We start from the raw sequence: 13,975 nt of genomic DNA, 5'->3' as shown, positions 1-13,975 counted from the left end.
ATATGACATTGCGATTTATTCCTTCTGTTTTTTTTCTATTTTTTTTTCAATCTGCGTGTCTTCCTGTCAAGCTAACGGCAGAGGTGAGAAGAACAAGATAAATGCCTGTCTGCTCGGCGCCGGGGAGGCCTTCACCGCGAGGTCAATAGTTGGGGAGTGCCGGGGGGAAGGAGGGAGGTAGGGAGAGGGAGGGGGAGGCCTAGGGGAGTGCTGGAGGGAGAGGGAGCTGGAGGAAGTTCTCTGTGGTGGCCTCGACTGAGCTCTAATAACCTTACCCTCAATACTTTACTAGTTGTTATCTGCCCCTTGTCTGTCTGTATTGGTGTTTGTTGCTGTTATTTGTTGTGGGGTAGTGGTGGTAGTAGCAATAGTGGTAGGGGTAGTAGTTGTTATTGTTGTTGGTGGTATATGTTTAGTAGTAGTAATAGGAAGTTCAATTTGTTTGCTTTTCTTATGTGTAAAGTCTGATTTCGGTGACAGTAATAATAGTAGTAATAGGAGGAAGAGGAGGAGGAGGAAGAAGTAATGTTTTTTTGGGGGTGGAACTTTATCATGATTGTACCCTGGTGTTTTTCCTCTATTCGTCCCATGAGTGGGTCAACACAAAGAGTATTGCGTCTCAGTTAAATCACGTGACAGGACAGTGAAGGCGATGGGGCAGGTAGCGGCGGAAGAGGAGGAGGGGGTTGGGAGGGGGGTCGTTAGCCTAGTAGGTGTGTCGGGTGGGCGGCCTTGTGTCTGCTGGGGCGTGGGTGGGCGGGACGAGACGAGACAGGGGCTGGCGGGCGGGATGAGGAGCGTTGCGCAGTGCCTACCTAGCGGACGGGCCATTCTAGGACAGCACCTCCGCCCTCATTACCATTACTTAGGCTCAGATGACGAGGCTCTTTGTATGTCTGGCTGCTTCTTTGCCCTCTCGGTCACGTATCGCGGCCCTTCTCGGTACGACGTTAGGGGTACGATCGTATATCATCCTGTGGACTTGACCAACGCCGCTTCATCATTGCATAAGAAGATCAGATGACAAGGGTGTGTGTCTGTCTGTGGCTGCTTGTGTGTGTCTTATCTCCCATGTGTGGCGGCACTTGTATAGATACGACGTTATTAGTACGTTTGGGTGTTATCTTGGGCCTTACCGACACACAACAAAGGATGAGATGCGTGGCGGCGGAGATAGGCGGCGACGTAAGTTGGAAGCATCTCGACTCCCCCACGCCGCGCTCAGCTGATCGGTGTCAACAAACAGCGTGGTGCGGCGGATTTCTGTCCCGGAGCCAAGATGCCAATGCGGGTGAAAGTGGAGGCGGGGGTAGAGGCTTGGTGGAAGTGGAGGTGGGGGTGTAGGAGTCCCTCCTACACCACCACCTCCACTTCCACCAAGCCAGGTCGCAGTTTGTTTATCTTTCAAGTGTGGTGGTGGTTGTCGGACTCCAGGGGCTCAGAATAGCCTTAAAGAGGACATCGTGTAATCACTCTTCAGCGGTGAATAATTTGTCAACACCCTCCTCTTTGTCTTTGTCGTGTGGAAGGACTTTCGTGTACTCCACCATACCCCTCAAAACACCTTATAAATCACTAAACCTTGAATACTTTTGTCGTGAACGCTCTCCTCATCTTTGTCTGTATGTCGTGAGGATGTAGTGTGCGTTGAAGCCTTGAAGGTACTCCGCGTCCCCTGTTATGTTTCCTTGGCCTCGCTGGCGGACCGTGTGTGTGGCAGGGCCGGGTGTGGGTGAACAGGGAGTAGTAGCACATGTGTTGGGGTACCTCCAAGTGGTATTTTGGGTCCACCTGTATGTTTTATGCTCAGTCCTTAATTAACTGGGGGTGAGGAGAGGCAACAGCTGAGGAGTGATTAGTATTTATACTTCTTTCTGGCGGACGCATGATTCTCTCTCTCTCTCTCTCTCTCTCTCTCTCTCTCTCTCTCTCTCTCTCTCTCTCTCTCTCTCTCTCTCTCTCTCTCTCTCTCTCTCTCTCTCTCTCTCTCTCTCTCTCAATCTACGTTATCTTTCGCGCCCTATATTTCTCCCTCAACCTCCTTTCCTCATCCGTCTAGTAAGAAGGAAGGAAGAAAGGGACGTCGCCTCGCTGGTGGACTGTAATAGATTGACTGACCTCCTTCCTCTTCACTCCCCTAAACTACGCCTTCAAGACGATAGCTTCCTCTTGGCTTTACACAGCTGCCGCGGCGGGTCTACTCTAGAGGAGGGAGAGCGCGAGATGCCGCCTGCCTCACTGCGTTCTTCATGAGTCTGCTTTATAGTAGTTTTTGTCGCCGCCTCTGGAGTTAACAGACTCAAGGGAGGAAGTAAAAGCTGAACATCCTCGGTAGTGGTGGCCAAGGTCAGGATGCCGTGGAGACTCGGTCAGCCGGTCAACCCCCCCTCTCCTATCTCCCCCACCCCTTTCCCCACGCCCTCTTCCCGGAGAAAGCGAGTTGACAGGGGCGGAGCACTGATGGGGTGCGAAGATGGTGCCGCGATGTGTGTTTTATAGCAACACGCCTCACCCACCTGCAGGAGAAACCGAGGTGACGGGACCGGGGAGGGGGGAGGGGCGTTGATGATAGGGCCACCGCATGAGAGTATAGTGCCTGCAGCGCAATCTGAAGTAGGGCGGAAGTGCTACATCATGAGGAAAAGGAAGGCGTTTAACAGTGTTGCTACGTCTCACTGAAGTATAAGGGTCATTCTGAACTCAAGATCTTGCAGGTGTCGGGTGGCGAGAGTGCCAAGTCAGGCGTTCGGTAGTGGTTTGCATAAGGGAAGTAAAAGAGGGCCACCGCGAACTCAAGATCTTTCAGGTGGTGGGTGGTGGTTATGCCGTGTCAAGGACCAAGGCGCTGTGTCAAAGGGAGGGCGTTTAGTTGTGCTGCGTCAGAGGCTAAAGGGCGGCGCTGTGTCAGGAAAGGTACACATGAGGTGACGCTTATCTTTGGAAGGCAGGAAGGAGGCTGCGTCATGCGTGGGGCGAAGAGGTGAGGCAGGGCAGCAAGTCACTCCGAGTTGACACTCCTTCCTTGCGACATGAATATGCACAACACACATGCGTGAATAGAAAACACAGATAAGTGATAACCAGTCCTTTATGCACACAGATGCTGGGAGGTTGATAATAAATGTGAGGACATGCACACAGGCTTGATAACACGACCACCCGTACACTCAAAACAATAACACTTGACTTACAAGAATGGAAAACACTGATAACTCTTTTACGTGCTTAGAGGACAGGAAAGTCAAACCATAAACCTGAGGACACGAATGTTTGATGATAAATAAGACAGGCAAGGGATAACAGTCCTCTTCAAGTATAAAAGGACATAGATAGAAATAAACTGTTCTTGGTGCGTTGAAAGCAGAAAGCCTATGGACATCAGAGTCGATAATACGAGAATCCTCTTACTGATAAGCATGACGGATGTATGTGATGATAGCTCTCCAGAAATATATTATGAAACGGTAAATATAGAAGATACTGATAACTTGTGCCATGTGCGTGTGGAGGGTGGGAAAATTTAATGATAAACCTAAGTAACCTAAGTAATAAACCGACTCAAGTAAATGATATTAGCCATCTTCAAACTTATGAAAAGGGAAAGAAAGCAAGGATAACCAGTTCTTCATACCCGCGGAAGGTACTAATAAACCTCCTGTATTTGATCTTCCTTTCGGCCACCTCATTTGCTTTACTTTAGGAGCAGCGAGTAGCGGGCTTTTTTTTATTATTGTTTTCTTTTTTTGTTGCCCTTGAGCTGCCTCCTTTGTTGTAAAAAAAAAAAAAAACATGATTGATAATAAGGTCAGTTAGGTTAATATAAATGACGATTGGAAGTGACAGCAACCATCTTCAAATATAAAAAAAAATATAAAAGGAAGGAACGTGTATTTATCTATGATAGGAAGGTATAATTGTGAGTTTAGGATTCCTTCGGGTCATAAAAACAACAGGACAATTCGTATGCCAATGAAATATTCCTTGTACTTCTGGGAGCGAAAGGAATAGTTCTTACCTGTCCGTTCCCTGCAGCAGTGATACAGGATAGGTAATGCGAGGAACAGGAAAGGTGGGCTTTAGTTAAGAGTGTGACCAGGAGGGAAAAGTGACATTTGAAACTCGCACGCCCAGATCATATTGAGGCGACAAAAAGAAGACACGTGAGAAAGGATTGTCCCATGAGAAACACCACCACCACCACCACCACCTGGGATTTGGAACAGGTTATAGGTTACATTTCGGTCAACGCCCACCGCCTCCACCTTGAAATTAGTTGATCAGGTTACATTACTACTTTTTGTCGATCACCACCACCACAAACAAAAACAACAACAACCACCAATACTACTACCACCACCGCCACCATCTCTACCTGCAAATTAGTGTATTAGGTGACATTGCTACTTTTGTCGAGAACTACCACATCAAACAACATAAACAACATAAACAACCAATACTACTACCACCACACCACTACCACCACCTGGAAATTAGTATATCAGGTTACATTGCTACTTTTTGTCAAGAACCACCACCACAAACAACAACAGCAACGCCCCCCCCCCTCCCCTACCCGCCACCAGAAAGTTAGTTGATCAAGTAACATTGCTACTTTTTTTGTCGAGAATCACCACCACAAAGAACAACAACAACAACAACAACAACAACAATCCATACCATCCCAGACCCTATCATCACCCCCTGTAGTTAGTTGATAAGATTATAGCCACACTTTGGTTATAACGCTTACCACCACCACCAGTTTTATAGCTTCATTTGGTCCATAACGCCCGACACCATCACCAACGCGATGAGCAGACGCATGCCGTGCCCCACAAGGGAGGCCCAAAATACCCTCTCCCAGATAAAGCTTTGATCTTCCACCCCGCCACGACTTCCCTGGACATTCATGTAGCCTGTAGTGTTGCCTCCCTGCCTCGTCCCGCTCCGCTCAGGTACTGCAATAGGTGTACATGCCGTCTCTTCCTCCCATACCCTCCTCTCTACCGTTCCTCCTTCCTCCCACCACCAGCAAGAAGATAGAAAAGCTTCACATCCCTATATAAAAATACGGCATGAAAACGATAACACAGGTCTTTACGCTCATTCATTTGTAAGTAAAAATGTATAAAAAAAATATGAATAGGAGAAAATCATTTATCTCTGCAAAAGTAGTATATAAATTCAAACATTGACTGAGTGTTATCGAGGAAATCTTTTTGAAGTAAAGCTGTAAAATTATCATGCGAAATCGTCTCAACATTTTAATTACAAGTTCCACTCCAATCATCGAACATATGTATTCATATATAGCGAGTATATAATGTATAGGAAGGCATCTCATGTTACAAATCTGTGAAGCCGCTCGTGACATACTCCTTTACGAGCACAACACACTCTCTACAAGGCTGTATAAATAAGCGGACACGGACATCAAACGTTTACGACTAGCTATTATTATTTTTTCCTTCCGACCCATATTCATAGACGAAAAAAAAATATTGCAGAAAGTAAAAGTAATCACAGTCATTTTCGTCTTATCAAAACGTATATTGCATGACACGCGACTTGGGGGAGGGGGGGGGGGGGATGAGGAGGCATACACGACACACACACACACACACACACACACACACACACACACACACACACACACACACACACACACACACACACACACAGACACACACACCAGCAAAACTTGTAAACCAGTAATTAACTCCATCACAGGGAAACGACAAGACCAATTACCTTCGCCCTTATCATTATTAAAACTCCATAAACTCGTAATGAGGTCTGGAGCGGGGCAGCGGGGACGTATGGGTGGATGGGGATACGGGGTCATGGGGGAGAGTGAGGCTATTGAGTGGAGTGGTGGGAATGTGGGAGAGGGGTAGTGAGTTCTGTGGAATATAGGGATGAGGATGCAGAGATGACTGGCTGAGTGAAGGTGTGTGTGCGTGCCTATGGGCCACTTCACCAGTCCAGCACAGCAATTTCGTGAGCTCATAATACTTCCAAAATTCCTTGTCTAGTGGTTGCTGTTGCTGTGAAAGATAAGAAATTTAAGAAAACCACAAAGGAAATATCTTTTAAGCAGCGGGTGTTGAGCTGAAAAAACGCATCATTATGAATATAGTTTAGTTTGAACGCTTACGATGATGACTACTTGACTGTCGAACTGACCCTATGTATCAAGCAGTATAGGTAATGTTTCCTATTATCTGACCTCCTCGTCCCTGTCTTTGGGTATTGGCAGCCCAGAAGCCTTTGAGTCCTGATCTCTGGGTTGCGAAGACTACATTTACGACAGCATCATAAAGCAAATAAAAAAGGCTTCTTCGATAAAACTTTTGAATAAAAAATGTCATTGATATTCAGAACTTATATAAAAAAAACTATGGGCTGCACGTTTAAACATCCACCTTACGAGATTTCTCCCAGATTCATTGACTGTTAAGGGGAGGAAGGAATGCGTGTCAAGAAGTGGGAATGGGAACAGGTGAATCACCATTACCAGCTAAAGGCATAATGGGGTTGTGTGTGTGTGTGTGTGTGTGTGTGTGTGGTATGGGGAACAATGAGGGTGAGGGAATGGTGGGAATAGTGAGGGAAGTGATCATTACCAGCTCGTAGGATAATGTGTCGTAGCCAGTTTAAAGGTAGAGGGGGTGAGAGGCGTGACCATTACCAGCCCTCGGTGTAATAGGTCGCGGGGCGTTATGGGCCACAAACATAAAAGCTCCCATTTACTGCCCACGGACCTCTGAAGTGTTTGTATGGAGAGAGAGAGAGAGAGAGAGACCAGACAAATTTTAAACTTCCTTACCCTACCCCCCCCCCAAAAAAAAAAATGGAGGAAAAAAAAGCTAAAATAGGTATCCTCACTAATAGCATCGATCAGGTTCAGCACACTTCAATTAACCCTTTGTTTACCTTCGCTCACACCTCGCAGGCTGAACAACGCATTTTCCTTCCTTTTCTTCCCTGCCTGAAGCGAAAGTGTATTAATACCCCGCACGCCGCCCCCCACGCAAGCTGCTCTCGTGTGTGTGTGTGTGTACGGGCTTGTATATACTAGTTGCATTTGGTTTTATGTTTGCCTACTTCGTGTGTGTGTGTGTGTTTGTGTGTGTGTGTATTTCCCTTGCTGGAGGAGGGCCAGGTCTATGTGACGCAGCTCCTGGCCCCCTCCCCCATTCAACTGCATCCTCCCCCCCACCACCATCACCACTCCCAGCATGACACCCCTGCACCCCCTCCCCTATCCCTACTCTCATCCCACACCCACACCATCACTACGCCACACACATCCCTTCACCACTATACTACACCTCACCACATCCCTTCAAGACTACAATATCCTTTCTCAATCATCTCCACCCCCCATATCCTTCCTCAATCCTTACCACCAGAAATATCAAATGTAATAGTGAGGAAACCTGTGGAAAAAGGAATGGGTAAAAGAGTTGAGAAGAGAGAAAAAGGGAACAAAGGAAATAGGAATGGGAGATGGGCGAGATTGGGTCTAAGGGAAATAGAAGTTTAGAAGAGGGTTATATAATGAAACAGTAAAACGGAAAGAAGTGAAAGAAAAAAAAATGGAAATGGAAAAAAAGAATAAGCAAAGTGTAAAAGAAATGTAAGTTTAGACGACAAAATCTGAAAATAAAGACACTGAAAGAACTGAAAGTCAGGATTGGGAAATGAGGGAAAAAATGAGTGAGCAAAGGAAAGAGGAAAAGGTTTATGTAGGAAATGGAAACGGGCGAAGGAGGAAAAGAAAATAAATAGGAGAGGGGGAAGGGAAGTTTTTTTTTTTGTTGTGTGTGTGTGTGTGTGTGTGTGTTCGTTTTATAGCCATCTTAAGTTGTGCCTTTCCTAGAAGTTCCACACATGCGATGGCTGGCGGGATTCGTGATAGTAAGGCCTTCGGTTTTCTCCTTTTTTGTTAGTTTTTTTATCTGAAGGGGATTGATTATGTGGGTTATGTGTGTGTGTGTGTGTGTGTGTGTGTGTGTGTGTGTGTGTGCGCGCGCGTGCGCTCGATGTCGTTGTTCATATTTCATGGCCTTATATGTGTGTGTGTGTGTGTGTGTGTGTGTGTGTGTGTGTGTGTGTGTGTGTGTGTGTGTGTGTGTGGTACGCCTGCGCTTGACACCTTGACACTATTTTGGTATTGTATATTTTGTCTTGACATCGTTGTGTGTGTGTGTGTGTGTGTGTGTGTGTGTGTGTGTGTGTGTGTGTGTGTGTGTGTGTGTGTGTGTGTAGGGGCTGCACGTGGACAGGTGAGCCACAGGTGAGGCGGAAGTTAATACCGCATATGTGTGTGTGTGTGTGTGTGTGTGTGTGTGTGTGTGCTCAGGTTTCAGTGAGGCACCGCAGCTGACCTTATCCTCGGTGACGGGAGAGACGGAGTGTGTGGTTCCCTTGCGTAACGCCGGCTTGTGTGTGTGTGTGTGTGTGTGTGTGTGTGTGTGTGTGTGTGTGTGTGTGTGTGTGTGTTCTACGCATTAACATACTCTAATTACACATTTTCTACACACTTGAGAAGACGTTTAAAACCCACACATCACCACCAGCGCCACCACGAACCAACCTTAACTTGAAAAAACACTAATAACAACATTTACTAATTCAACCAAACACACCCCAATCCCTTCTTTCAACCCCTTCTAACTCCTCAACCCTAACAACACCTATTCACCCCCCACACACAAAAAATAAAAATAAAATGTGATAAAATAAAATGTAATGAAAAAAAAAAAACATTCTAAACTCAACCATCGCATACTACGTTACAATTTTCACCTCTGCGTCGGTAAGATATGAAAGACGCCATTCAGCCAGCATCAACATTTTTTTCTTTTTTTTTCCATCACGCGTATCAACAAACAGAGAACGCCCTCTGCTGCGGCGTCAACGTAGGAAGGTCAAAGCTACGTGTGTCGAGGCTGGCTGGTTAATGGCCGAAGGTGACGGGATGGATGGATGGTGACGTAGGGAAGCTCTCTCTCTCTCTCTCTCTCTCTCTCTCTCTCTCTCTCTCTCTCTCTCTCTCTCAAAAACAAACAAAAAACAAACAAACAAGGGAACTAGACTGTAACTGAAATCGAATTAGTCTTCACCAGAATTTCTCTCTCTCTCTCTCTCTCTCTCTCTCTCTCTCTCTCTCTCTCTCTCTCTCTCTCTCTCTCTCTCTCTCTCTCTCTCTCTCTCTCTCTCTCTCTCGCTGTGTGTGTGTGTGTGTGTGTGTGTGTGTGTGTGTGTGTCTGGTATGAGAACGTTACAGCTCTTGGCGCCACGTTGTCTGAAGGAGAGACAGAGAGGCGAGGATGGAGAGGAGGAGGAGGAAGAAGAGGAAGAGGATAGTGGTGGTTAGTGGAAAAGAATTGGGAGGGTGATAGCGATGGACAGGAGGAAGAGGGAGGCGCTGAGGAGGAGGAGGAGGAGGAGGAGGAGGAAAACAAGTAATAGGAGGAAGAGTGGATTGGGTCGTGGAAAACAAAGGGAGGGACATTTATGGGAACAGATGGGGGGAGAGGTTGGTGGTGATGGTATAGGAAGGGAGAGAAAAATAGTCGGTAATAATACAGGGAGGGAGATGGGGGGAAGGGATAAGGAGATGGGTGGTGAGGGAGAGAAGGGAAAAAAAAAGATATTGGAGAGAAGGGAAGAAGATGGGTAGTGATGAAGGGAAGAAGAGAGGAAGGGAAGAAGGAAGAAAAGAGGTGATGGAAAGGAGGATGAATACATAGAGAGAAGATGGTAGTGAAGGAGAGGAGGAGGGAAGGAGAGAAGAAACGAGAGACGGACCGTGTTTACGTGACGAGAGAGAGAGAGAGAGAGAGAGAGAGAGTTAATTAATTGCTTCATGAAGGTGCTCAGTCTTCATAAAACTGTCTTATAACGACGTTGTGTGGACCGCTAAGTACCACGCACGAGTTATTATTATTGTTATTATTATTATATCTCGGTATCACTTTAGACTAATTGGGGTATAATTTGCCTCGTTTGATTATTTTCTTGTCGGTGTATTATGAGAGCGAAACAATATGACGATGTTTGTTTATTCTCGAGTAGACCAATACGATTTTTTTTTTTTTTTTGCAGTAAAGAGAACAGCTCAAGGGTTAAAAAAAAAAAAAAAGAATAATCCAAAACCCACTAATGACTGCACCTATAGAAAAAGAGTTTAGAAGGTTCAATGGTGGCCAAAAGAGAGGTCAATTTCGGGAGGAGAGATTTTTGTCATTGTTACGTCGTACATTATAAAGCAAGATGGTAGGTAGATTATACCCTGCTACGTTGTTGTTCTTTTATTACGCGTTGTGTCCATGTTTGTAACGCGCGCACAACCTTGAAACTGACGCGTGTTTGTTTTGCTTGTCCCCCAAAACAGTTACTACGAGTGTTTTTTTATGATTCATTTTTACGTCACCCCCTGCTTAGCTTATTTGGTTATTCATCACCTTTTGTTTATATTCGCTTACATCCTGTTTTTATTTATTTTGTGTTGTTTTTTCCAATTCTTTTATTGATGAAATTGGAATTGGCGTGTTTGATTTTTGTTAATCCTTAAAACATAACCATTTTTTTAATTTTATTTTTATTACCAGTATATACCACCTCTTGTTTAGCTGAAATTACATCCTGTTAATTTTTGTTCTTATATGTGCGTATTTTGGGGTTTTATTTTTTGTTCGTACTTAAAACTTTTACTACTATTTTTATTATTTTTTGGTCAATATGTAACTTCTTGTTTAGCTCAAATTACATCCTGTTCATTTTTATTTTTTTATTTCGTGGGTGCGGTTCAGTTTTTATTTCTTATGTGTGGGCTATTTTTTATCTGTTTTCTTCCGGGCGAAGCTGAAATTGAAACTGACGGTGTGTTTGTTTATCCCTTCCAGAAACCGGGTCTGACTGTGGCGATCAAGAGCATCACCAAGAAGAACATCGCCAAGTCACAGAACCTGCTGAGTAAGGAGATCAAGATCCTCAAGGTGAGTGGGTTACATTATATTATAGGGCTCCTCCTAACCCCCCACCTCTCTCCATCCCCTCACCCCTCCTCTCCCCTACCACTCACTCTTTATTGCGGGGTCTTGATCTCTCTGTCTGCGTGTTTCTTTGTCTATTGTAGTGCTCTCTCTCTCTCTCTCTCTCTCTCTCTCTCTCTCTCTCTCTGTGTGTGTGTGTGTGTGTGTGTGTGTGTGTGTGTGTGTGTGTGTGTGTGTGTGTGTGTGTGTGTGTGTGTGTATAAAAACAAGTATTACTATTCAAAATTAAATTGTTCTTATCAGTTGAAATTGCAGCCGTCAGTGATATATTTCCCCTTTCTCTCTCTCTCTCTCTCTCTCTCTCTCTCTCTCTCTCTCTCTCTCTCTCTCTGTAAAAACAAGTACTCTTCAAAATAGAATTGTTCTTATCAGTAGAAATGGCAGCAGTCAGTGTTATTTTTCCTCTCTCTCTCTCTCTCTCTCTCTCTCTCTCTCTCTCTCTCTCTCTCTCTCTCTCAGGACAAAAATAAGAGCAGTACGCAATCATGTCAGTCATTATCGCTCACACACCTTTTCCTTCCTTCATCATATCATTGCGTATTACATACCGTTTCCTCTCTCTCTCTCTCTCTCTCTCTCTCTCTCTCTCTCTCTCTCTCTCTCTCTTCTTGTGTAAATAAAATTATTATTATTATTATTTCTCTCTCTCTCTCTCTCTCTCTCTCTCTCTCTCTCTCTCTCTCTCTCACACACACACACACACACACACACACACACACACACACACACCATCATCACCGTCCTTCATCACACCGTGCGTAGCTGTGGACCGTTTTCCTGTCTGCGTACCCTTCGCTATGCTATTGATGTTGCTCGTTGGTTTGAAGAAAAAAAAAGGACGAGCAAAAAAGGTAAACTCTTATCCGTTTGTGTCTGACCTGTGGAGGGGGTTCAAGGCTAGCATGTTGGAGAGGAAGGGAAGGGAGGGAGGGATTTGTGGGATGGGGTTGGAAGGGGTTAGTGCTTGATTTATCTTGTCTATACTTTCCCTCCTCCCTCCTCAGTCTTTTTTCTCTCATTCACTCCCTTCCCTGTTCCTCTTTTGCCTCTTTGTTTATCTTTCCCCCTTGTCTTGATCCACCCTATTATCTCACTTGTCTCCCTTTCCTCCCTCCCTCTCTCCTTCCCTCTCTGTCTTGATCTTCCTATTCACTCTCCCTCCCTCCTCTTCTCTAGCCTCTCTGCCTACGCCTGTTGCCATGTCCCTTCCTTCCTTCATATACTCAAGTCTGTGTCTCGTTTCTACCTTTCCCGTTTGACTCACGCCCACGCACACCTTCGATGATATGTTACGAAGCGCAGTGCGTAGATGTATTTGAATGAGAGGGCAGTATAAGATTTCTTTGTTATTTTTTTCACTTCTTTGTAACTTCCTGCTGTCTGTCACTCAAAAGTTCTTCACACACCTCTAGTGATAGATTACGAAGTGCAGTGCGTAGATGTATTTGAAGGAGGAGGGCACTATAAGATTTCCTTGTTTTATTTACTTTTTTTTGTAACTTTCCTTCATCTGATGAGTCCCTCGTTTCATTTTGCTTGCTTTCCCGAGTTTACTTTTTACTCCCTTCCACACCTTCAATGGCATATTACGAAGTGCAGTGCGTAGATGTATTTGAAGGGAAGGGCAGTATAAGATTTCCTTGTTTTATTTACTTTTTTTTTTTAACTTTCATCTGATAAGTCCTTCGTTTCATGCTCCTAGCTTTCCCGTTTTTACTTTTTACTCCCTTCCACACCTTCACTGGCATATTACGAAGTGCAGTGCGTATATGTACTCGAAAGGAAGAGCAGTATAAGATTTCCTTGTTATCTTATTCACTTTTTGGTAACTTTCCTCCTTTGCGTCTTGCTTCTACCCTTTCCGTTTTAACTCACTACCCCGCGTACCTTCAATTACAGATTACGAAGTGCAGTGCGTAGATATACTCGACGGGGAGAGCATTATAGGATTTCCATTTTCTTATTCGTTTTGTAACTTTTTTCGCTTTTTTTGCACCTTTCATCCATCTGTCTCCCTCCCTTTGTGTTTGTTCCACTTTTGTTTCTTGTCCCCCCGCCCGCTTCACCCCCTCACCTGCACCCTTTCCTTCCTCCACCTCGGCCGTTTTCCCTCCCCGTGGACGTGAGACAAAACTGACAATAGAGCGCCAAGTCATCATGTCTGTCGATCACTCCGCAGCTGCTTCGTCATGTCATCGCGTTACACACACAGAGAGCTACGCGGAAGTCCTTTTTTTCAACGCTTAGTTTTTTTTTATATATTTACAGTAAACTTGCATCTGTGTGCGTAACTAATTTTCACGTTTGCGGAGGATGTAGTGTTATTATTATAGTCGTGGTAGTAATAGCGGGAAGACTGTCCATGTGTGTGTGAGAGAGAGAGAGAGAGAGAGAGAGAGAGAGAGGTAAGTTATGTAAGTCAGCTGCTATATAAAGATAAGCCCACTTTTTGTACATCTTATAAGCGTGGCTGCCATTCGAGGCCACGCGTGTTTGTGTTGGTAAACTGGAAAACACAGCCCTGAGAGTTTGAGACACTGGCCCGTCACGTGTTTTTGTTGTTGTTTTGACCGAGGAGGAGGAGGAAGAGGAGGAGGAGGATTGGCGGACCCAGACACAAGCCTTGCATAAGTGGAGGAGCATCAGCGTGGCGGCGGCTGGGGTGGTGGTGCTGCGTTCTGAATGTAGATGAGGATTTTGGGGGGTGGGGGGGTGTAGCCTAAGCCGCGTAGGTGTGGTGTGGGTATATGGCGTTTCGGGTGGAGTTGTGTAGGTGTTGGTAGTGGTGGTGAAGGTGGAGGTGGTAGTGGTGGTTATAATCGTAGTTTGTGGGTGTAGTTTATAGTTTGCTTTAGAGTTGTTGGTTTAGTTACTTATTGGATGATTGATTGGTGATATGGATTTTGTAG

At 45.2% G+C, this 13,975-nt stretch overlaps 1 protein-coding gene across 2 annotated transcripts in view; it reads left to right on the top strand.

Annotated features, from left to right (window-relative positions):
* LOC126998882 (serine/threonine-protein kinase unc-51-like) overlaps positions 1-13,975 on the top strand; it is a 108,422-nt gene that overhangs the window by 32,137 nt on the left and 62,310 nt on the right. For both annotated transcript variants that reach the window (XM_050861075.1, XM_050861074.1), the window contains exon 2: positions 10,917-11,009. In XM_050861075.1, coding sequence (XP_050717032.1) covers positions 10,917-11,009 — 93 coding nt within the window. The remainder of the gene's footprint in view (positions 1-10,916; positions 11,010-13,975) is intronic.

This window comes from Eriocheir sinensis, chromosome 15 (assembly GCF_024679095.1).
Source record: "Eriocheir sinensis breed Jianghai 21 chromosome 15, ASM2467909v1, whole genome shotgun sequence".
Taxonomy (NCBI): Eukaryota; Metazoa; Arthropoda; class Malacostraca; order Decapoda; family Varunidae; genus Eriocheir; species Eriocheir sinensis.
Note: the sequence above shows the minus strand (reverse complement) of the source record. Positions and strands in the feature narration are given on the sequence as shown.